Source organism: Sapajus apella, unplaced genomic scaffold (assembly GCF_009761245.1).
Source record: "Sapajus apella isolate SASKATOON/1434 unplaced genomic scaffold, GSC_monkey_1.0 scaffold97, whole genome shotgun sequence".
NCBI lineage: Eukaryota > Metazoa > Chordata > Mammalia > Primates > Cebidae > Sapajus > Sapajus apella.
In genome coordinates this window covers 7,253,159-7,278,483 of record NW_022437037.1, presented here as the reverse complement: position 1 = coordinate 7,278,483, position 25,325 = coordinate 7,253,159, and the positions used below count along the sequence as shown (strand labels likewise).

General features: G+C 46.6%; 1 protein-coding gene across 1 annotated transcript in view; it reads left to right on the top strand.

The window, feature by feature from the left end:
- Positions 1-25,325, top strand: part of DDX31 (DEAD-box helicase 31) — a 76,741-nt gene that overhangs the window by 45,286 nt on the left and 6,130 nt on the right. The window contains 3 exon segments of the mRNA XM_032257689.1: positions 639-720; positions 7,620-7,731; positions 13,751-13,919. Coding sequence (XP_032113580.1) covers positions 639-720; positions 7,620-7,731; positions 13,751-13,919 — 363 coding nt within the window.

The following is a 25,325-nucleotide window of genomic DNA, read 5'->3' as shown; positions in this document are numbered from 1 at the left end:
TTCTGGCTCCTTGTGGCTTCTGTTCCTGAGTAAAGCCCAAGTTCTTGTACTATTGCTTGGCACACAGCTCTGGGTTCATCAGAGATCCCTTGGTCTTCACCCCTCAGTAATTAAGAGACAAGGATAGTGAAGCTCCTCCAGGGTAGAAGAAGACGGAGCAGTGCTGCTGTGGATGGGCTTTGTGCTCTCGTTACCCTCATGGGGTGTTTACCCCACAGTGGAGGATGGTTGGCCACCCTTTTATTTCCTTTTTTTCCTCTTCATTATAAAAAGACTAAAATGCTTTCTGTTTCATCTGCTCAAGCCAAGGGGTTGATCAGTGAGCGAGCACGCTTGTTTGGTATTCAAGATTTATCAAGAAATAATGACATAATCTCTATTAAGGAAATTCTAAATGTAGCCTATTTCAAATTCATCAGGGAGGAAAGAAATTGTCAGGAATATCATCCTGTCCCTTTAATATCATAGAGGTCCCCTTCTCAATTCCTAAGAGTTTAGGAAAATATTTCCTTTCCTAGAAGGTGTCACTTCTACTTCATGTCTAATTAGCTCAAGAATAGGTCAGTTTTATGCATCAAGGTCTTTGGGTGTTATCGAAAGAGCAGAAAGTTTACCTTGCTATGCCCTTCCTTTTACAGCGTTTCTGAGATTAAGATGGAAGATATTTTGTGTGTTCTGACCAGAGATGACTGTTTTAAAGGGAAACGATGGGGAACCCAGGTGAGTTTTATTATTTATCGTGCTTGCTGCTAACAGGCGTGACTCACTTCTTGATTTGGGGTAGTAGAGACTGTGTGTGTGAGTTATTTCCTCTGTCAAGCAAAACATTTAAAAACCATGAACATTAGATGAGGCCAGATCTCGATCCTTTTTTTTTTTTTTTTTTCTCATCTTTGCTTCTGGATGTGTTTGCTGCTCTTATCCAGTGAGTGGGCTACGGTCCATTCTGGAAGCCTGCCAGACAGCAGCAGGCTCCCCAGAAAGGAGGTCCAGGCCAGAATGAGTCTGGAGGCAGCGTCACATGCTCAGCCCCGGTGGTCCCTGTCCAGATTATCAGCAAGGACGGCTGCCTAGACCTGCCTATCCCAGACAGCATGAAAGAAGTAAGGATCTCTGTGTCTCCTTTCAGACACACTTAGTTCATCCATTTTTTAATGTGTGTGTGCTATCCACAGAGGAAGAGTAAAGTTGAGATCATTAAGAAGAAAAATTTTTATTATCCGTGCAGTTCCATATGGAGATTCCGAGCAGGTGCAGACAGCCCTGAACATCCTTTCCTACCCCTTCTCTATGGCTGCACCCTGACTATACCATTATTCCCTCACCCCACCCCACCCCCTCACTCAGCATTCCATGTGTGTGAGTGCACAGTTGCTATATGTAATTTTGTCTATGGGATATTAATTACTTGAATATTTTACATTTGTTTTTTTATGTCTAAGGACGGACTGGAAAATCAGGGCCAGATAGGTCGCGCTTGAGAGTGTCTCTCACGCTTTAGCATGTGCCTATATTTGGATCAGTATTCTCCCTGAGCAGGGAGGGACCCGTTTCACTGGCCCTGACTTAAGTTCTCTTGTTTTAGAGAGCATCTAAGGAAATGTATGTGACACAAGGAGAGGAAATAGCCAGAGCCTCTATCAGCAAAGTGTGTGTTCTGAACCCAAGACTTGGCTAGACTCTTTCCGTGCATGGGCACATTTAATCTTCCTGGCCATCTAGGAAGGTAGCTATGGCCCCAATTGATAGATGATGAAACTGAGACTTAGAAGGGTTAAGGAACTTTCATAGGGCACACTAATAATCCTTGGTCATTCTGGGATTTGAACTCTAACTGCAAAGCACACATATTTAACTGTTTACCAGTGTGCCTTTGTTAGTACAACAAAACCAAGACAATTGAACTGAATTGTTGTTTAAATAAAGCAATGTTAGTCATTTTTAGAGGTAAAATTTGATCAACAAATTGTACCACGGCAAAGATCCCTGTGAACAATAAGAGCTATTAAAGACTCCATTGGTCGTCAGGTCACCTTAAGCAAGTCAGATGAGACACGCAAGCCTCTGGACCACCCTTTATTAATACTTTGTTGTTAGGGGAGTTGACCAGTGATGAGACAGATCTTCATTGGTCTTGGTGCACTTCCGCTCTTTTGGAACTATTGTAAATTCTAGTTACGGGGCTCTTTGGTTTCTTTTTTAACGTTTCCCCGGATACTTCATTATGGCACCAGGACCACTCCGTGGGATCGGCAGGGAGCAGATGGGGAGCTGTTCGAAGAGGCAGCGTAGCAGAGTGGCTAAGAGCGTGGACTTAGGGTCACGTTTCTCTTCTGTCACCAGCATGTGACATTGGGCAAGGACTGGACCTTTCTAAGCCTCAGTTTCTTTTCGGGGAGGCAGCGTAGCAGAGTGGCTAAGAGGATGGCCTCAGGGTCATGTGCGTTATCTGTCACCAGCATGTGACATTGGGCAAGGACTGGACCTTTCTAAGCCTCAGTTTCTTCGTGTGTAAAGTTGAGATAAAAATAGTGTTCTTCTAAGGACATCAGAGGATTATGTGAGAAATAGTCCAGGAGCCCCAAGTAAAAAGCGTAGGACCAAAGGGCATTTTTTTTTTAATGGAGTCTCGCTCTGTCGCCCAGGCTGGAGTGTAGTGGCATGATCTTGGCTCACTGCAGCCTGCACCTCTTGAGTTTACACAACTCTGCCTCAGCCTCCCAAGTAGCTGGGATTACAGGCATGCACCACCGTGCCTGGCTAACTTTAGTATTTTTAGTAGAGATGGGGTTTCACCGTGTTGGCCAGGCTGGTGTCAAACTCCTGACCTTGGCCTCCCAAAGTGCTGGGATTACAGGCGTGAGACACCACACCCAGCCCAAAGGGCATTTTTTATTATTACTGTAACTTTCATGATTATTTGTAGTCATTCCAGTTAGTAGTAGATGTGGAATTAAAGCCCAGACTCAGGGACACGAATCCCAGTGCCCTTTTTTTTGCTGTATCATAATAACTGGAACATTAGCATCTGCCAGCTCCAGAAATAAGAGCAAGTAGTACAATTACAAAATGAGATGGTGAGTTTGATCAAACCTAGTCTCACGTATACTCTCTCTGGGCCTGGCTTTGATGTCAGCCTTTATCCCTGAGCACAGATCATTTCTCTCCAGGGAGTTGATGGTTGTATGTCTACACAGCGCAGGGAAGATGTGGAAGGGCAGGAAGCCTCTCCTGAAGGACGTGTCCCCAGAGAAGGAGCGGAGCAGCTGCATCTCCCCCTCCTCTTTTAGCAAAAAGCTCTAGTTTTTTTTTTTTTTTTTTTTTTTTTTTTTTTTTTTTTGGTAACTTCTGCCCTTCTGTGGCCTTGCAGCATAAATTCTTCTCCTTAAGCCTTTCCCTGGCTTGAGGCCAGCCTCAAAGACTTCCTGAGACTTGAGGAGCGGTCATAAGTTCACGAGTAAGAGCCAGGCCCCAAAGCCTTACAGACACGAATCCGAGTTTGCATCCTTGCTTCACAGCTGGTAGCTCTGCTACATCAGACGGAGTATCTTCTCCGCAGTCTCAGTTTTTCCATCTGTAAAACACACGATTGTTGTGAGGTTTAAACAAAATGAGGCAGAAAGTGCTCTACTTCCAGACTTCACAGATTCTTAGCTCTGGAAACTGTATGTTATAATCTTGCCCCAGCTCCTGCCCTGATAGATAGTAATGAATGCTTGGATATTTTTAAGGTTTGGTGTTTTTTTTTTAAAGAAAAAAAGTGCTAAGCAAGGTTGGGCTTTCCTAACTTAGAACGCTAAATTAACCGTCCTTCGCTCTAGGTGTCATGCTGGTAAGGACTTGACTTGCTGAGCCAAGTTTCACTTGAATTCAGAGGGAAAAAAAAAAAAACTAAAGTAAATTGACTGTGTTACTAATTACCACATAGATACACAACCCGAGAGGGTGTTTGATGTGTGTGGTACATGTCAGTAGTGAAATGAATAAAGTAGATGCTGGATACAACTTTTAATTCTGGCCGGGCGCGGTGGCTCAAGCCTGTAATCCCAGCACTTTGGGAGGCCGAGGCGGGTGGATCACGAGGTCAAGAGATCGAGACCATCCTGGTCAACATGGTGAAACCCCGTCTCTACTAAAAATACAAAAAATTAGCTGGGCATGGTGGCACGTGCCTGTAATCCCAGCTACTCAGGAGGCTGAGGCAGGAGAATTGCCTGAACCCAGGAGGCGGAGGTTGCGGTGAGCCGAGATCGCGCCATTGCACTCCAGCCTGGGTAACAAGAGTGAAACTCCGTCTCAAAAAAAAAAAAAAAAAAAAAATTTTTTAATTCTATTGTGCATAAGAAATACCGTGTGTCTTCATTGTTGTCCTCAATTTGAGCAGTTCTTTAGCCTGTGAACTAATGCCAGGCATGTAAATGTGGGTTCAGTAGCGAGGCCTTTTATACACACAGCCAGACACCTCATTACAGCGCCCCTCTCTTTCACCCAGCGCGATTGAAACCCATGGTAAATGTCCCTTTGGCACATACATTTTTGGGCTTCTGTGAACAGAAAGAAAGCGAGTGAAGCATCTGTAAAATGTATATTTCATATTTAGGTATATAAAATATATATAGCTATGTCTGGGTGTGTGAATGTTCACCTGCCTACAAAGAGAATAAATTTGATCTTTCAACTTTACTGGGAAGCACTCAGAAGGTTCTAGGGACCATGGCGGTAAAACTCAGCTTGGCAATAAAGTGATTAAAACAAAACCCTTCCATTTAGCTTAAAAATACCTTGGAAGTTGGCAATATTAAGGCACAGGCTTTCACAAAAACCCACCTTTGCTACTACCAAAACTTTCAGCCTAATTATCTTAGACTCATCTGCTGCTTCTTGGTAGGTGTGAAGTCTTCAGCATCATAATATACACACACCCAACCATGTTTTTCCTACAAGGGTTTTTGTCCTATGAAATATACCCGTAAATTTATCCTAACAAAGGAGCTGTTGCTGGCACTGTGAGATCTTAAAATAAGTTCACAGCCCCCTTCTCATCCTTTCTGATGGTCTGTTTTTTTCCAGGATCAGTAGGATATTAGAGACAAAGGTGCATTGCGTGCAGATGGTGGTTGGAAATGTGTTTTTCTAAACTACCCACGGTCCGCTAGTTGCCAGTTAGCTTCATTAACCAATACTGAGCCTTCCTCTTTGAGGGTGGGAGAGCCGGTCCTGCGGGGTATTCGTGTGCCCTCAGGGGTTTGACCCACTCTCATTACAGGCGCATTTTACCTGTCTGGGGCTGAGATGCTGCTGCATAACTCTGCCCCCTCTGTCTTCAGTTTAAATTTAGACTGTCCTCCCCAGAAGACAACTGAAAAATACCTCATTCGTTCTCAAGAGGGGCAATTTTAAAATAAGGTATTTCTGGAAGCGGGGGCTAGGGAGGAGTAAGATATTTTTTCCTAAGTATTGTATATTGTGTTTTCTGTCATTAACTTTTTCTTATATTTTACTAAAACTGACCTCATCATTTCAAACCTGTGAACCTAGTTCTATCGTGTTTTTTTCCCTACATATTTCACTTATATACACACTCACATTATATATATGTAATTTTTTTTTTTTTTTTTTTTGTTGGGAAGAAAAGATGCCTCATTTTGAAACCTAAAGGGGGGAATAAGAAAAGCCCTTTGTAATATATTGCCATATTATCACTAAATCCCCTGACAGTTGTGACACAGAAGCAAGTCACCTGTCACTTAAGCTTGAGGTCTCTTTAATTTTCTCCTGGAATTCGCACCAGGCTGTCTTTAATTTGAGGCCTTTATTGGAATTCTGAAACCTCTCTGCCTCCCTGGCTCTCAGATCTATTCTGAGAGCTGTTACAGAATGTATACAATAACCAACAGAGGGATTCGGAGAGGGCTGGAGCTCTGTTTATTTAACACTCTAGAGGGATTTTTGTGCTTATTCGGTCCTGGCTGCCCGGCTTTCAATATCTCTTTGACAACCATTCTGCCCTTCTCATTAATTTTAAACAGTTAAAACACAAGAAAAAGAGGGAAAAGTTTTCATTATTAAAGTGCTTTACTTTTTAATAACAGAGGATTCTGTCCGCCAGGGGAAAGGGCATCCTCGCTAATTTCACATTCATATTAAAAAAAACACACACACAGGGAAGGTGACAGTTGCGCTGCTGAGGTGGCTTAACGAAAGGAGGGCAGCAAAAAAAAAAAAAGTTTGCATTTCACATCAGTTAAGAGGGTAGAAAAAAAAAATCCTTGTTAATGACAATAGCAAATGTCCACTTTGGTAACACAGCTCCTGAGTGACTCTTCTCCTGACATTTCAGCGGATAGAAGCCTTAGGGGGACCTTGTATTGTACTGTGAAATCAGCGAGACTGTCATCAACCAAACAGGTAGCAGGAATGATTTGACTAAACTAAAAACATTTTCAGGTTGTTAAGCCTCTTAATATAGAGATGAACGTCGATCCAGAGAATGAGGCTTTTTCTTTCCTCCTCTTTGTTCTTCCTCTGTCAGCCTTAAAGGCAAAAGAGAGGCTCGGGAGTCTTGATTAGGCCAGATGCAGAGTGCTCATACATATCCCGTCCTCTACAAGGTTAAGCAGCAGGACCTGGGTCTCACTCTGGATTTTCCCCAGGGGTCCACATTGGGGTGGCGGGCAGAGGTGAGGGCACCAGTACCACACAAGTGATCGGTGTCACTTGGCAGGTGGGCCTCCTTGGGTTAGAGAATCTGTGTTCTCCCGATTTCACATTCAGTAGAAAAAACACTCATGTTTGTTTTAAGATATTGGAGACAAAAGCCACTAGTTTTTAAGCAGGGATGTTTTAAAAGGAATTTTTTTTTCCTCTGGTACTGTTGAAGATGAAAAGAAAATAATTGTGAATTTTATTAACATTTTCCATCTGTAGGGTCTTCGCATGCACACAGATATTACTTCTTACACAGGAACGATTTGCTGCAGAGATCCAGGCAGCCTTTGAACATGGTTTCCTGGAACAGCCCACTCACTCTTTAATAGGTTCCTGGGAACTCAGCACAGTGGCCATGGGCTGGAGGAATGAATCCGAAACACTAGAAGTCTGAACTGCTCTAGGCACTGAGGAAGCATGCTCTGAAATTCATGGATAGGGGGTAACTTTTTAAGGCAGAATTTTAGGCAGGTCACCGTGGAGTGCTCATGAAGAGAAATGGTCAGTGTTCCACTGATGCATACAAGGGAAAGGTGAAGATTCGTAGGAGATCCAAGATCCATTTGAAAACAGCTCATGTTCGATGATGTTTTACATGTCTGAATTGGACTTGGAAAATTCCAAAGTGTCTCCAGAGGCCTTTGATTTTGAACATGCATGGTAATAGGTCAGGAAGAAAAGGAAGTAAATAAGTAAATAGACCTGATCTCTCTCATAAAGCCATCCTCATCTTTACTTGACTTTAACATCTCTACAGCTCCTTTTTTTCCCTAGTAATATTGAAAGGATTACCCTTGTTGGCCCCTAGCTGGTTACTGTGTGATTTTACTGTTATTAAATCTATTATAAACTGCTTCATTATTCCTGACTTTGACTCTGTCTCTCCTTTAATCCTTCCGTCACCCTTTCAGAAATCCCATGCTGTTGGCCCCCAGGAAATCCGAGAGCGAGCCACAGTCTTGCAGACAGTATTTGAAGATTACGTGCACTCCAGCGAGAGGAGGGTCTCCTGGGCAAAGAAAGGTCAGTCAATTTCCTAGGTGCTTGTGGAGTGGATAGCCCAGCTGTCCTCTACCTTCACCCACATACCCCCAAACCAGTTGAGAGACCAACCTGGGATCTCTGCTCACCAGCCAAAGCCTTCAATCTCCATAATTCTGCAGGGTTTGGAAGCAGGCACGGAAGGCTTTAAAGTGATATTAAATGTTAATTTCATCCTTCCCTGTGTTTTGCGCAAATGAGGCTTTATCTTGGCTTATATCAGGACTAGAGTTTTGGCCCAACAACTTTGATCTTAGGGATCTGATCTTTCTCTTTCTTTGGAAACCAGATAGAAGAGATGTGACACGTTCGTAGAAGTAGTTGTAGAGATGGAAATTGGAGATGAAGACCAGCGCTGGAAATATGAGACCTAAGCAGTTCCTATTTGAAGGCACAAAATAAAATGAGAAACAGCAGTGCTAAGGAAGAGCCATAGACCATGAACCCAATTCCTAGGAAATGTGTTAAAGAGTTTGGTATTGATTTCACATAGACCCTTTGTGGGATAAATTGGCTCCAGGGATCACCGTACATTAGATGTGGACTTAGCAGTTCACTTCGAGTAATTAGCAGTGCATGGCCAAAGGGGGGTTATCATCACTGCTACTTTTTATCATGGAATGTCTTGGCCAGAGACTTACCCATGTCTAATGAGACTTACTTCATGCTGGAGGACGCACAGGTTTTTTTTTGTCGTTGTTCGTTACCTGCTATTTTGAGAAGAATGTCAGGCTGGCTTACCAGTATTGGAACAATGTAGCATCGTTTTGTTTATATGTAGATAGAAATATTTTAAAAATCATTTGACAGATATTTATCAAATTGGACACTATTCTGAGTGCTTAGAATATATGCGAGAGCAAAACAAACATCCTTGCCTTTGTGAAGCCAACATGTTAGTGGGGTGGAGGGGCAGCAGACAGTGAGCATAATGAACATAATAAATTAGTCTGTTTAAAGGTGACAAGAGCTATGGAATAGGTAGAAGGAGATGGGGAAGGGGAAGGGGTGACACAGCAGAGTGCATTTTTAATGGGGTCAGAGTGAGCCTCATTGTGTAGGTGATACCTGAGCAAAAGCCTAGAGTAGGATGGGCCCCGTGGCTGTCTAAAGGAAGAGTGTCCTGGGCACTGGGAACAGCTGGTGCAGAAGAGCTCAAGGAAGGCAGTGTGGATGGAAAGGGGGCGCTGGCCAAGGCAGAATCACGTAGGACCTTGCGTCTTTGTCGGAATGCAGCGGGAGCAGAAATGTGGTGTGATCTGACCTAGGTTTGAAAGGGATCACCTGGCTGCTGTGCAGGAGTAGACGTAGCTGGGTAAAAGCTGGGGGACTGGTTGAGGAGCGATTGTGGTCACCAGGAAATAGAGATGTTAAAAATGAGTTAGTCAGCAAATACTTTCAAGGACCTGTTACATGCCTTTAGCACATTATAATTGCAGTTGCTGGTTGTCATCATAAAAAATCAGAACCACACAAGGTAAAAGATGAAGTCCCAGTAATTGCCACTGTATATACTGTATAACCTTCTAGACTTTTCTCTAATAATGCCCTGTCTTAGCATTTCCCCTAAGTGAATTCAGCAATTCCCAGGGGTTTTCCTTCCTTGCTACCTCTAGAGGAATATTGTTCTATGTCTCTCAAGAGGAACAGGGTCTTTGTCAAAGTGTAACTTTACAGAGTTTAGACCTTTGATGAAAGTTAGGCAAGTTCAGCTGGCTGTGCAGTACATAACAAGGTGTTGTGCTGCTGAATTTCAGGGCTGGTATCAAAGTTGCAATGGAAAGAAAGAAATCAAACCCACACTGTCACCTTCATTTTTGGTGTCAGTGATGCCTCAGATATTTTGGTAAGACTACAACTATTTCAAGGTATCCGGGTCATTGGAGTAGAAGTTACAGTAAGTAATTCTTAGAGAATGTGGTTTTGGGTTTTCTGTCACCATCATTACTGTTGAACTTGTTAATACCAAGAATCAAGCAGAGTCACTTGTCTGTTGTCTAAGGAATATTGGAACAGGGTCTCTTCCCAATGTTTATGTACCATGAAGGAAATAAATGTATCATGTCTCTTACTTGCTAATCGATTTCCACACCAGATTGATAATGAGCTGGGACAATACCGCCTCTTACAGAGCTCAGGCAACCCATTTCAGACATGTCTGGCCACCATTCCTTCTCTCCTGAGTTTTGGAGACTTGAGAGAGTATACGCGTAAATGCCACCCTAAAGATATTGAATTCACAACATAGGAACAGCCACTGCACCCCATAGGTGGAGACTATCTTTTGCATGTCGATCTGCATATGCAAATTCCCCTCGATTGACTTGCTTCCCTTTTATACCGTTTCAGAGCCCACCTCATGAATAATTAACAAAGCAGCTGGCTTTTGCCTTGACGGCAGAAAACTAGTTAGAAACTGAGCCAAGTATGTATTTGTTTTCCTTTTGCATTTTCTGATCCAGTCGTTAGTAACCGGCATTAAATTGTCAGTTTCCAGATGCAGTTACCCCCTTTTTCCTGTTTTCGTGCATCTTTTAGCTAGGGATTCAAGTTGTAAAAAGAGTGGTAAAGTAAGTTTGAATTCCAGACTCCTGAACCAAAAATTTGGAAGCTAGAGTCTTCCACCTACAAGTGACCACTGCTCCTGGGGCTTCATCCTCTTCATCTTCAGGTCTCCTGCAGAGCAGGAACTCTGCGTGCAGGATTTATGCCTGCTTGGAAGGGATGCTTCTTGAAGTCTAGAAAACCCATACCAGTGATCACAAGTCATTCTTCTCCCCTCAGTGGAGTCAGAGCTGGGCTGGGCACTTTACCAAATGCTTTGTCTTTAAAAGAATAACAGGGAACCTCCTTTCCTCCATCCTTTCTGTAGCTGTGGCTGTTGGTGTTGGGTGGGAAGATGCATGTGCCTTTATTCTGTACTGAAGGGTGCTCTTGTGGGAGTGGGGGCCGTGGTTGGGAGGAACAGAGATGATCTTCACCTTCCAGTCTGGAAGTTTGTTTCTTTCTGCCTCCTTCATCTTACGAGTCATCATAAGATACCACTAGTTTCTGATCCAGATGTCCAGGAATGAGAAAGGACCATGTGTCCATGTGAGATACTTTAAAACAGATTTCCCTGACTCTGTCACCTTAAGCGGTTGGCAAGAAAGAGGAATCAGTGACTGCAAAGTGCTGAACTCTAGTGGCCTGTGGCTTCATCCGTCACCCCAAATAAATGTCTGCTTTCATTACTTCTCCACTTGCCGCTTGTGTGGGTCCCATAGCCCCTGTTCCTTCTGCACATTCTAGACACTGCCAACAGGAGCCACTTCCTGCTCCTTGAAAGGTCCTGCAGACAGCTGCTGCAGCATCAGAAATTCCTGCTTCTCCAAATTATCCAAACATGGGAGTCCATGCAAGTATGTGAGGACAACCAACTGTCGCTGTCCCTGGTGAGACGGGAGCCTTGAGGACAAGGAGGTTTAGTAAAAATATGCAGTGTGAAATGCTGCCTGGCCAGTTGTCTGGGGAGAAAACACTTCCTGCCACATCTTGGCAAACTCATTATCCCTGTAAAGCTGTTAGCTGGGCACCTACGTCTCCTGGGGTAGATGCTCTCAGCACTCAGCTCCTAGGATTGGTGGAGAGGAAGAGTGGTGACCAGGGGGGAAGCCCAGGGGCTCATCTGCTTACACAGAAGAGAGGTCGGGAATGAAGAGACCTAGACTGGGGTTTGGGTAACTGAGGTTTTGAAAGTGCAGTCTCTTGGTTTGGTTTCGGCGTGACTTGGTTTCGGTCTAGTTGTTTTAGATCAGAGTAAGCATTGGGGGTTGAGGAGAAGAGGCTTGAATCTCCTGGGTCACGCAGCAGTAGAGCCTTCCTTCTGAGGGCTTGGCTGTGGGTCTCTGTGTCTGGTGGTATCAGAACCCTCCAAATAGTACAGACTATTTGAAATGTTAAAGATTTTCCTTGAAAAAGTCGCTGGTTGTTAAAAAGGGGAGTAAGCACAGGTTTAAGAGTGGGGTACAGAGGAGTTGCCTTGGTTATTATTGCTCATCGATTGGGAAAAGGAGTTCACTTTGCTCAGTAAATAGAGCTTTGATGGATTCCCCAGGATCCTTCCAGGAGCTGATCTGCTAAAATGACACTTTTTATTACTGTTCATAAACGCCAATCTCCAGGTGCTGCTGGGATATTATGTTTAAGCTGTGGGCAAACTTGCCAGTCCAGTGGCTCAACAAGGAGGGTGAGGAAGCAAAGGCTTGCCTCCATCAGACACCGTGGGCTGGGCTCTGGCTTGGCTGGCGGAAGAGCAGCGTTGGAAGTGAAGAGAGCAGTGACAGGGATGGCGGGGAGTGCTTTGCCGGGCATCCCCCTCCTTCCTTGCTGGAGTGAGAAGCAAGTGGACACTCCAGTTTTCATTGTTATTTCTGCGTATTCAAAGGGGAACCCAGTCCGTGAAAATGTTTCCTCAAGGGAGTGCCTAGTTAAGGAGACCATAGCTCCACCCTCCTGGGAGTGAGTCTGGCCCTTCTCTGGTGGAGGTGGGACCTAGAACAAGGACCCTCTTTTCTTAATTTAATTTTTTTTGAGACAGAGTTTCACTCTTGTCGCCCAGGCTGGAGTGCAGTGGCATAATCTCCACTCACTGCAACCTCAACCTCCCAGGTTCAAGTGATTCTCCTGCCTCAGCCTCCCGAGTAGCTGGAATTACAAGTGCCTGTCAACACGCCCAGCTAATTTTTGTATTTTTAAGTAGAGATGGGGTTTCACCACATTGGCCAGACTGGCGCCAAACTCCTGACCTCAGATGAATGACCTGCTCGCCTTGGCCTCCCAAAGTGCTGGGATTACAGATGTGAGCCACTGTGCCTGGCCGCTTTTCTTAATTTTATAACAGGACTGAAACTGTCCTGATGGAATGTTTGATGAATTAACCTAAATTTTGTCAGTCCTCAAGGGACCATTTTAGAGACTTAGTAATTTTCTTTCTCCTTTTAAAAATTTTTTTCATTTGCTTTTTTACAGTAAGTAAGCATTGTATTGAATGAGTAAGAAGCACTGTATTGGTTAATCCTGGATACTTTTAGAATGAATTTGGCTTTAAAATCCTGTGAGGAAGGCTGGGTGAGGTGGCTCACACTTGTAATCCCAGGCACTTTGAGAGGCCGAGGCAGGAGGACCACTTGAGGCCGGGAGTTCAAGACCAGCCTGAGTAACATAGTGAAACCCTGTCTCTACAAAAATAAAAATTTAAAAATTAGCCTATAGTCCCAGCTACTCAGAAGGCTGAGGCATGGGGATTACTTGAACCCAGGAGTTTGAGGCTATAGCATTCCAGTCTGGACAACATAGTGAGACCCCGTTTCTTTAAAAACTTTTAAATTTAAAAAGTCTGTGAGTACACAAGAAACTATTATTAGGGATTGCCTATGGATAGGGGAACTGGAGGTGGGGCTTGTGGTGAAGGGGGCATTGGTGGTAATGTCATTCATTCATAGTAAACATGACAGTCATAATAAAGCCTTTTGAACTTTGTGAATTTTGTAACACGCATACATTAACTATTCAAAAATAAGTACAATTTAGGAAAAATGTGTTACTATACATGTCTAATGATTTCCTCGTTTTCATGAGAACGCGATGTCCTGTGTTCATCATTTCTTCACCCTTCTCTCTTTTCACTTGTTTACACAACAAATGCCTACCAAGTGCCTGCCAGCCACCAGGGGCTGTGCTGGGGCCCACCCTGTTGGATTGTTAGAAGCTCTGTGGCAAAATCGGAAATTTTATGGGGCATATTCAAGTAATAATGGTGACCCCCTGTAGATTTTTCCTTTTTGTTGTTGTTGAGGAATTGAAGAAATACACAGTAGTCTACATTTTAGTCGTTTATATATGTTGTCATTGTCCTGGTCATGTTTCTTTGCCAGAAGATAACCATTAGGCCGGGTGCTTTGGAGCTTGGAGACCCCGGTCCTGACAGGCTACCTCCCCACTCCTTTTTCTTTTCTTTCAGCTCTGCAGTCCTTCATCAGAGCCTACGCCACCTACCCCAGGGAGCTGAAGCACATCTTCCATGTCCGATCCCTCCACCTTGGGCATGTGGCGAAGAGCTTCGGGCTAAGAGATGCCCCCAGGAATCTTAGTGCCTTGACTAGAAAGAAAAGGAAAGCAAACCTGAAAAGGTAAGATGGGCTGAATTTGTCCCGTGCCGAATGGCTGCATAGCAGCCAGGGCTAGAGAACTCCATTCACACAAGCACTGGTGAGATGATGTGCTAGGTGCCCTGCTCGCCACAACTCCTGTCATTAACATCTGCCCTTCTCCCAGTGCAACGAGCACTTGGAACAAGAAGAAGGTCACTTCATCTTGCAGAAATTCAGGGGTGCCTCCTTTTGGGCCCAGATGTGGTGGGGTTCATAGGACTCGCTGTAGTCGGAGCTTCAGTTGTGCTGTGGTCCACCCTGGAAAGCATCTGAGATGTATATGACACACTCTGGTGTGTTCTGTGTGATGGGCCCTGGTGGCATACCGTGTCCCCGTGAGATGGAAGGACTGGGTGCTGAGTGACCGAGCCTCAGACTCCAGGAACTGCCAAAGCCCAGCTCTCCAACAGGCTGGCTCTGGGGTCAGCACCGGGCTCCTTGCTGCTGAGTTGCACCTCCAGTGCTGAGCCCTTCCCCTTTCCTCCCAAAACGAGCGTGTTCAGGACTGTCCAGAGGTTCTAGAGAAAGGAAGGGGAGGGAGGGGCGTTGTCCTGTTCACGGCTGGGCTTGGAGTCTGTCTTCACAGTACTGAGATAGTTTCCCTCAGCACACTGCATTTGTAAAAGGCCTTGTTCCTCTTCTCCAAGGCCTGTGTGCTTTTAGTACCAGCCTCAACCCCTCACAGGAGCCGTGCGCTTGAGGCCCTGTGAGCTATTCGTGTCAGAACTTTGGGGCGGATGATCTCATTGTTTATACGGGAACGGTCTGTCAAACAAACGTTTGGAGCACAGAGACTTTTCTCTCACCTGCCCTGGTTTCCAGGTTCAATCCCGGAACATTCTGGATGGTTAGTTTGCATTGTTTATCCTCCCTTTTCCACGTTAATTTACAAACGCCGCAGGCTCCCCCCCGCCGCTGCGACTCTGGGAATCTGCAGGCAGGATTACTGTGCGCTGCCTGTTCCACACAGTCTCCAACTTCCCCGTTCACCAGGAAGTGTCAGTTACTCCATCAGCCTTGTCAGAGCCCTGTTTCTCTAACCTGTCACGGCAAAGACAGAGGGACAACCCCGTGGAGGGAAGTGACCACTGGTCTTGGAGTCAGGAAACCTGGATCGAAGTTCAGCTCCATTCTGATGCGAGTTTTGGGCCATACCTTTCCTTAATGTCTCAGAGCCGGTGGAGGGAAGTGACCACTGGTCTTGGAGTCAGGAAACCTGGATCGAAGTTCAGCTCCATTCCGATGCGAGTTTTGGGCCATACCTTTCCTTAATGTCTCAGAGCCGCCATCTCAACTACACTATGGAGAAGGAAATCCCTATTTTTAGTTACTTCACAGGATTGTTTTGAGAATCAAAATCAGGTGATTCTTATGATCCCAGCACTGTGGGAGACCCAGGCAGGCAGATTGCTTGAGGCCAGGAGTTCAAGACTAACCTGGGCAACATAGCAAGACACCGTCTCTATGAAAAAAAAAAAAAAAATTAGGTGGCATGGGAATATGCCTTTCGAACCATACAGGGCCCTACAGATGAAGCTCCTTACAAGCTAAAAAGCAGATTCGGAGATACCCAACTTGACCTCTCTGGGAGCCTTGGCACCTGCAGGACTCATTGCAATGGACAAAGTATTGCCTAATTCTGTTCCCAATTTTGGAATTTTTAAGATGCTTTTCTGATACTAATAATTCTCACATAGGACAATGCTCCAGTAATTCTTTGAAGAAAAACAAACGGAAGCTGTTTCCGTGTGCTGGTGTACTTCAGTGTCTACTGAAGGACAGTAGACGTGTCCTTCCCTGGTTCCTTCTAGGCCATTTTGAGGTTCAGGGGTGCAGATCAGGGCTGCAGCCCAGAGATGTCTCTGCTTGCCCTCTGCCATAGCCAGGCTGTCCCCCCAGAAGGCGAAGATGCCCCAGCTCTACTCCCAGGCGCTCGTGGCTGTGCCAGGATTCCAGGCCACAGGGCCCAGGAACTGGGTTCCTGTCTTAGGTTCTGCTGTCCCTGGCATCCACGTATGTTAACTTTGATTTGAGTGTGGGATGAAACCATGAGGCTTCCCGGCTAGTGACTGAGAGTAGCCTCATCATCAGAAGCCTGACCATCTTGTCACCATCTCGGAAATGGTGACACTTTGAGAGTGGAGGAAGAGACCTGCCAAATGATTACTGTTAAGAAACACATCTGGCTGGGCATGGTGGCTCACGCCTGTAATCCCAACACTTTGGGAGGCCGAGGTGGGTGGATCACGTGGTCAGGAGTTCAAGACCAGCCTGGCCGAGATGGTGAAACCCTGTCTGTACTAAAGCTACAAAAATTACCCGGGCACGGTGGCAGGCCCCTATAATCCCAACTATTCAGGAGACTGAGGCAGGAGAATTGCCTGAACCTGGGCGGCAGAGGTTGCAATGAGCCAAGATCGCACCACTGTATTCCAGAGTGAGACTCCATCTCGGGAAAAAAAAAAAAAGAAGAAACACAAGTCTTTGTTTATTCTTCTCCCTGAAAATAAATGCAATCCCAAGATTTCATAGTTAGCAGATGATCTGCCTTTATGACTTTAGATTTCATTAGCAAGTGTTAATCCAGATAGCAGCTCCTCAGACCGGCATGCTCAGCTCCTACCCAGATCCTGGAAAGCAGAAAGGGAGGCCTGTGGGCGGGGGAGTTGGAGGCAGCATTGTCCTTACCTTGAGAAGCCGCTAGGGAGAGAGCAGCCCGCCGCCTCCTGCCCCAGCTGACCCTCGCTAGCAGATGGGCACCAAGACCACGATACCCCTGTGAGCAGGGGATTTAACAGGGCTTTATTTAGGGAAGAATGGGCTGATTAGCTGATAAAGAGCATGTAAGATGGTATGGGGCAGCCTTTGATGTCTGGCTGGCGCAGCAGGGAGCCGGGCAGTGAGTGACAGCAGTGTGTCACAGGATTACTCTGCCCGTGACAATGCTGCTCTCTGTTCTTGCCTTGTCCCCACTCTGTTACAGCTACTTTTTCCGTTGTTATGCCCTTCTTTTGAAGGCATTTCTCTTCACACTCCTTAGATCCTCCCCCCACCCCTGCCTTTCTAAGGCAGACGGGCACGCAAGAATACAGTAGGTACCTTTTTTTATTTGGGGAAATCTTGTCACTCCTGGAGGAGGAATGACTTTGCAGCTAATCTGCACATGGACCGTATCATTGTGGTCAGGGTAAGCGGCAGAGAAGAGTTGACAGATTCTCCACTCCTCAGTCAGGGCTTGAGCAAATGCCAGTTGCTGCTTTTTGAGGACTGGAAAGAAAAGTCCATTAAACCCCACAAAGTGTGAGAGTTATGCTGTGGCCACAATTATTGTTCTGAGCTGAAACGTCTCCTCTGAAATCCATCTGTCAAGAAAGAGAATGGGTTTCTTATGTTTTGTGTGGGTGAATAAAATAATGGCACTAAATTCTCTAAACTATTCTGCATTCCATTTTACGGTGTTTACTGCCTAGAATAATTATATATTATGTGCAAACCTGTGATATCTGCAAACCAAATCCATCAGACTAACAGAAGCCTGTCTCACCTGTCATATGCCAAGCGGGAGTTCAAGTGGATATTAGAATGGGGATCGGGAACAGGTTAGCTAGGAGGCTGTTCGGCTGGTCCATGCGATGGCAGAGGGACCCCTTCGCCTCTTACGTTGCCTTTAGTCCTTCATTCAACAAATTTTCAGAAAAAGAAGATAAGTAGTTCATGGCCCAAATGCGATCTTAGTAACCCGGTTTCTGTCGACTTTTCCAGTGCTCAGTTCTGAAAGGGAACACTAAGTATCTTCCCCTACACACAGAAATACAGTCATAGTCACAAAAACTCTTCTGACACCTACACGTAAACCTGTCAAAACAGCCCCCACCCCAGACACCGACATATACATGTACACAGATAGTTGGTGCTATCGGTAAAATATTGAATGGCCCCTTAGCAACATCCGTCACGAAAAAAGCGTTTTTCCTTCCGTGAAATGCAGTTCTTATTTTGAAGCTATGTAGATTCAGCAGTTCCTGAGAAGCAAAGATAACATATCCTTCCAAAGTCTCCATCTTTCCAGGAGATGCTGAGACCCAGCACTGTCTGCTGGGAGAGGCAGACTTGTGGTGTTTGCCAGGATGTCTGTCTGTCTGTCTGTCTGTCTAGGTCGTCACACGAGTAGAACGTGTCAGGAACAGTGAGCAAGCACGCTCAGTAGGGCCACGATTCTCTCTCATGTTGCTGCCAGTCTGTGGAAAATGGCTCAATAATAGAGAAGTGACAGGCCTTCAGTTACTAGTCTTAGGCCGGGCCCAGTGGCTCATGCCTGTAATCCCAGTGCTCTGGGAGGCCAAGCCGGGTGACAGTGAGATGCCGTCTGTAAAACATTAAACTTTAAAAATGTTTAAAGATCTTGGTGACACTGTGATAGTATGAAAGCCTGAGTCTGCTGTTTTTAAACCACCCTATTTTATGTGAACTATATGCTGACATACTAATCTTTGCCCAGACGATGCAGTTTGTAGCACCTGAGACTGGTTGTTCGTAGAGCCTAGGAACATCTGGGACATCTTCATTGTCAGTAGTGAAATGATTTTGTCCCCGTTCCCAGCTTCCCCTTTAAAATTACGAGAGAAACAGCAATCTGAATTGTTGGAAAGAAAGTCGTTTTAGTTGTATAAATTTTCTCAAGTCAGCCTAGCCCAAATGTTACCTGGCAGCTCCTGATTTTATCAGATAAGGTATGGAGTCTAAGCTGGGGCCGTCTTACCCCTTAGTACCTAGGAGGTCTGGGGATGCTAGGTCAGTGCTCAGCAGGAGGAAGAGGGGAAGTGGGACCAGAACCACCACACCCCGTGCGTCACGTGCCAAGCCCTGTGGAGGACTTCTGTAACCTCCCATACTTCTGAAATTCTAGAAGTCATTTATTTTCTAAAATAAACATCTTCATGGAAATCATACACACCAGTCACCCCTTCTTCATAGATAGGGCAGGTTCACAGATTTTTCCTGTCAGAATTATCACAAATGCTTCGTCGCAAAGGCTTCAAATGAGAACTTTTGCAAAGCTCTGGTTTGCGGCGGTTTTCATCTTTGAAGTCCTGTGCCGTGTCCTGTGATTATCACCCTTGCTCATTCCGCAGTTGCTGGGTACCTGGGAAGAGCTAGCTGTGGAATCGAGCTGTAGCTTGAGGAGTCTGTACTCTGCCAGCCCTCTCTCTTCCCCCTCTCTTGTTTCCCAAATGCTGACCCTGGGAGAATCACACAGTGATTACATCCGGGTTTGATTCACACAGACGCCAGGATTGAGTCCTGGCTGGGCCACTTATCACAAATTGTCACAAATACTTTATCGCAAAGACTGTGTGCCTCTGGACAAGTCACTCCGCGTCTCTGTGCCTGGGTTCCCTGGCCTCAAAGGGAGGTACTCAAGTTGCCCTCTTACCGTGGGGGTTAAGCCGGAGGATGAGTGGAAACATTGTGGTGTCCGGCACGGCGACAAGTGGGAGCACCTGGTGATATCAGCGACCGTATCGCCTTGCTTCTTTCTCCAGCCTCCGTCATTCTCACAAGTACCCCGGAACTGAGAGTGCGAAAAGTGAAGTTAACTGCAACCTTTTAGCACCCTTGAACTTTTCTTATCAGGAACAACCTTGAAAACGTGGAAGCGAGTCCCTCAAAGCCTAGCATTAAGAAGCCGCAGCTGCATCTCCCTGTAAAGCAGTATTCTCATCATTAGAGCAGCTTGCCTGCCAATTTTTATGTGGCATTTACAACCTCCCTAATATCACTTAATTAGCTGAAGGCAAACCTGGAATCTTGCCCACTGTGAAAACTTCCTGAATTTCATTGAGCCAGTGAGCATTCTGTAAAAAGACAGATTGGCCAAACATGAGATGAGAGGCTGGACAAAACCACACTCGGAGACATGAGGATTTCTCCGTGTAAATCCACTGCACCTGAGTCAGTGCTCATCCACTCCATCTCAGCCGCGGCCAACACGGTCGATCCCGCCGGCCTCCTTAAATCGGTTTCTTCCCTTCGCTTCCTAAACACTTTATGAATAGCAGCCCTTAGCCCCTGCACTTCATCTGAACCTCTGAAACTGTCTCCCACCGAGTCTTCCTGTGGCCACGGCTCCACAGCCAGCCAGCACCTCTGCACCCCTCATCCCACCTTGCCCTGGCTTAGCACCTTTCAGTAGCATTGTGTTAGGCTGTGATTAGAGCAAACCACAACAGACCCTCCTCACAAAGGCCCCCGCCTTTGCTGACCGTTCAGCCTCATCTGACACTCCATTTCTTATCGTATCCCCAGGGCCTTTACCTGAACATGCCCTGGGCCTGGACCTCTCCCCTCCTCCGTGTGCCCTCCCCAGCCAGGCATAGACACCCTCACGCCTCACGCCTCTGCCCTGGCCTTGGGCTGTTGTGGTGGCGGCTTTGTCTGTTTGTAGTGTCATTTATACATGTGGTCAGCATCTGCCCCTTCTTGCTTGTCAGTCGTTCTGACCTGAGAGAACAGGTCTGGGGTTGGGATCTCCTTCCTCTACATAAAGGTGCCCTCAGGAAGGACAGCATTCCCCTGCTGATGGCCCCTCGTGGCCCAGCTGCTGGTTCTGCTCCCCAGTGAAGGGGGCCTGGGATCAGCCCACAGAACATAGAGATGAACGGGCTCATGAGTGGGGCCTCCACGCCACCTAGACAAGGCCAGAGCAGGTATCCAGGCAGAGAGAGGTCACAAGGCCTTGCAAGAAGACCAGAGCAAAACTGGACCACCAGTGGTAGCCATGAGGACAGATGTAGCAGTATCTGGGGAAACAGAATCTGCTCTAGAAATCTGGGGAGTCGTATGAAAATGCAGAGGCCCAGGCTCCAACCCAGGAGACCATGGTTCAGTAAAATCTAAACTTATGGGCCGGGCGCGGTGGCTCAAGCCTGTAACTCCAGCACTTTGGGAGGCCGAGGCGGGTGGATCACGAGGTCAAGAGATCGAGACCATCCTGGTCAACATGGTGAAACCCCGTCTCTACTAAAAATACAAAAACATTAGCTGGGCATGGTGGCGCGTGCCTGTAATCCCAGCTACTGAGGAGGTTGAGGCAGGAGAATTGCCTGAACCCAGGAGGCGGAGGTTGCGGTGAGCCGAGGTCGCGCCATTGCACTCTAGCCTGGGTAACAAGAGTGAAACTCCGTCTCAAAAAAAAAAAAAAAAAAAAAAATCTAAACTTATGAAGAGTAAGATGATAGACATGACCGTGAACTTGACCCAAGGACAGTCCCTGGGAACTTGAAAGAATATGGTCCTCAGAGCGGATGAGATGTCCTCCTTCACATGGCAGGGCAGCGAGGTGCTGGCTGAATATATCCAGGTTTAAAGTTGAGTTAGGATTAATCAGTAGTTTTTTATGTAGAACCTGAGCAAGCTGCATGGATGATAGCCAAAAACATGCTCTCATGGCCTCTGTCAAGGGAGGCAGGCAGGTGCCTCTGAGGTCTATGCTGGTTCTATCTCTTTAGGGCATTTGTGTATTCAGAAGAAGAAACTCGTCTAGCGTGGAGCAAGGGACCGGAGCACTGCTGTGGAAGGTGACTGCATTTCTTCTGAGTGGGGAACATCCAGCATGTAGTCACTCAGGGACCGTTTGTCAAATGAATCCATCTGTTGGTTATAGAGTTCACGCACGTCGTGTTCACAGCCAACTCCAAATGGGTTGCATGGTGTGGGTACACGCTGCAGTGGGGGGTCTGCCCCTTTGCCTTTCGGCACACCCTGTGCAAATCCAGTTTTCACTGCCTTGCCTTCTTTCTACGGTCGGGTGCTGTGGGCCTTGCTTTAATTACAGCTGTGCACAGGCAGCTTTTTATATTTGGCCTTTTGCTTCCACTGCGATTTTTTTTCTACCTGACACCATGCAATTACCAGCTTTCTGCTTCCTTGTGGAACAAACACACCCTCCTCCCCACCCTGCTAATGAGGCGATTAGAGGGATTTCACAGTGACCCTGAGCTTCCTCCACACCTGGGTCACCTGCAGACAGCAGGAACCACAGGGTGTGCTTTCAGTCATGCAGTCAGGGCTAACAACAAAGAACAGGAACCCAGCCAGCCTCTCCTGGGAGGATGCTGGAGACGGGCACATTCGCTGCTGGAGCTGTCCAAGCACTGGAATTAGAAGATGTGGCTGGCCTCGCACGAACCGGCAGGTGCCAGATGCGGCTGCGTGCAACAGGAGAGTACCAGCTCTTCATTAGCTTGTCCTTGCTCAGAGCTCTTCTAATTCATATCATTTGAGAGATCAAGAAGAGCACGATGGTCCCCCAGGTCTCCCTTGCTGCATACTGGGTAGTTTTAGTCATCCCAAGCCCCTCCTGTGTTAGAGCCGACTACGTACTCTCTCCTCTCCTAATCTAACTCTACTTCCGTTGAGCTGCTTTCTGCACTAGGAAGGTGTGTGTCCTGGGCCCCTCCACTCTCTTCTTAATGGTATCAGAGCCTTTCCATCTTGTTACAACCTATACAAATGACTTCAGGTCTTCTTCAGATATCTCCATTTTGGTCCCAGTGTTACAGCCACAGTCCAAAATGTAGAGTAACGTGTTAACTGCTTAATAGTCAAGAAGAGGGATACAGTTGAACCAGCATCCCAGCGCGACAGCATGTGACACTTCGTGCATGTCAGTTTTAAGTGCTCATGGCCATGGCGGCAGCATCTCTCTTGAGGGCCTATGTGTGTTCTCTGCCGAGCTGAGTCCTCCATCCACGTTATCTCACTGAGACCTCACCCAGTCCCTGTGACCAAGGCAGGATCCACACGGGCCATTGTAGAGCTTGGAGCCTGGTCTTGTGGGTCTGAGTCAGAGACCCTGAAGCCCAGACTCAGGCAAGGGCCGTGTCCGCTTTTCCACCTGCCCTGTCTGGAAGCTGCTGGTTTCTAGACTCTGTTGAGTGAAATAACAAGTATATGAACACAAGGAGATAACTACTCGTGTAACCAAAGAAATGGCCTTAAAGTAGGAGATGTTTTGGTCATGTCTGTGGAAGAATTTCGTTTGACACTGTCAAAGTACCTTCATAATGGGCAGTGTGATGAATGCTTTAGTACACTAGCTCATTAATCCTTTTGTAAGTGAATAAACGAGGACTGAGAGAGCTGAGTACCTTGGCCAAGCTTCCAAGAGTGGGTCGTAGATGTTTTCTGTTCTTTGGGGAAATCATTGGAACACCTTTGGGAAGAGATGATCATAAGCAAGATTTGGATCTGACTTCTTTCCCATTTCCTCTAGGTCTGGAGGCAGAACGATATAGCGGAAAGAGCATGGCTCTTGAAGCCAATGCTCTTGAGTTTGATCCCAGCCATAGCACTCAGCAACAGCTTAGCTATAAAATGGAGGTGCTATAGGGTTGTCGTGTAGGGTGTGGGGAGAGGTAAGGAATTCGCAGCCTTAACCCAGTGCTGATCTCAGAGTGGGTGCTTGGTAGACAGTAGTTCCTCTGCCCTGTCTCACTTCCTCTCTTTGATCTTTAAGTAAAAGATGGAAACTTCATAGAGTCCTCCCTGAGTCTGCCCAGGCTGGTCCTGTGGGTCCCATTGCACCTCTAGTGGTTGATGTGGCCTCTGCTAAAGCATCCCTGGCGTCCCAGTGGCCCTCACCCCCAGGGCTGCCCATTCATGGACCCAGCTTGCCATTAGAGCTTCTGAGGGTAAGCCAGTATTCGCCACTTTCATTTTCCACCCTTTGGTCTTGTTTCCACTGTTTGGCCTCTGTGTGTCCATGATTTGCAAACATAGAAGGCAGTGGTATTGATCAGACCAGGCTTTGGTTCACATGACAAAGTGCCACATATCTGATGAGGACCCCTATCTCCTCCCCTCTTCTCTTTTTTGTGCTGTTAATAGTAACAATAGTATTTACTGAGCATGTTCATAATAGGCCATGTGATGAATACTTTAGAATGTTAGCTCATTAATCCTTTTGTAAGTGAATAACCTGGGACTTAGAGAAATAAGTACCTTGGCCAAACTTCCAGAATCAGTTCTACAGCCTGTATGAGGCAGCGCCAGGATCCCGGCTCAGAGGGCATTCCTTCTGATGTGCCTGCCTCAGGCTGTACCAAGGCCCAGCTGCTCCTTGGTCCTCATGGTTGCAGCTTGTCACCCAGATGGCTAGGCTCTGCGCATCCTATCTGTCCAGGTTCTTTTCAAAGTCTGGTTCATGAAATCATCACACTTACAATGGAGCCTGCCCAGCAAGAAGTACCGGGCAATCACGTCTCTTGAGTGCAGTGGATGATGATGGCCGGGATGGCAGCTCCACTGATGGGGTCCTCAGCAGCAGCCAGGCAGCGGCCCCCATGAGGGGTGGCCACTGTGGTCCTTAAGGCAACCATGGTGTGACCCCTGCTTTACAGAGGAGGAAGCTGCCAATGGTGGCACCACTGTCCACAAGGCAGAGGTGGGATTCAAACCCAGACCTCTGATTCCAGGTGGAAACTTGCCAACTAAATCCCTGCCTGTTTGCATATGTGACAGTGTATGCCACCCTACCTTCTAACGGCAAGACCTGACACCTGTCCTAGTTCGAGCTCACCTTGCCAGCGTCGGCCCATCCCTTTGTCTCTTTGACTGTTGTTACTTTGTCAGCCAGTGTATTAGCTGTTCCTGCAGATGTGGTAGATATGCCTCGTGATATCATCTGGTTCACCCACAATAATGTCAAACAGGACAGGCCCAGGGGGCTGCGCTCTAGGGTGCGGGGCTGGGATTCTGCCCCAAGCTGGTCCCTCTCAGTATTTTCAGTGTATAATCATACCGGTTCCAAGCACAACTCACTGTTGCCATGTTCACCCTGTATTCTCCATTTTAACGGTAATTCATAAGACTTTCACAGAGAATTGCGATGTACTGAGCTCTCTAACACACTATAGTCCGTTTTAAGTTCATACTGGCCATGTGGCTGTGCATAGGTCCTTTCTGATACACGGGGAAACGAAGCTTGGAGAAAGCTGCTGTGCCTCTACAAGGTCATCAGGCTAGTGGCAGAACTGGGATTCCAACCAAGGTCGTCAGAATTCTGGTCCTCTGCCCGTCCCCAGCACTGCCACCAGCCATCTGAAGTTCCTGCTTATGTTCTGACAGAACTTCCTAAGAGTTGTGGTCACCTGGGCTGAATAATCTCAAAGTTCCCATTCATTCCTGGGACTCTGGCTAAGCCCTTCGTTTTCAGACATCTGCCATATCTAAATATTCTGTCTCCTCTTTCCCATCGTGTACATGGCCTTCCAGGCAGCAAAGGCGCCGGGGCATCCGTGGTTTCTCAGTTGCCTGTGATCTGCACTGCCTGCCGTTGTGCCTGTCCTTGGCCCGGGGCTCAGAGTTCTGCGCTTCACTAGATCT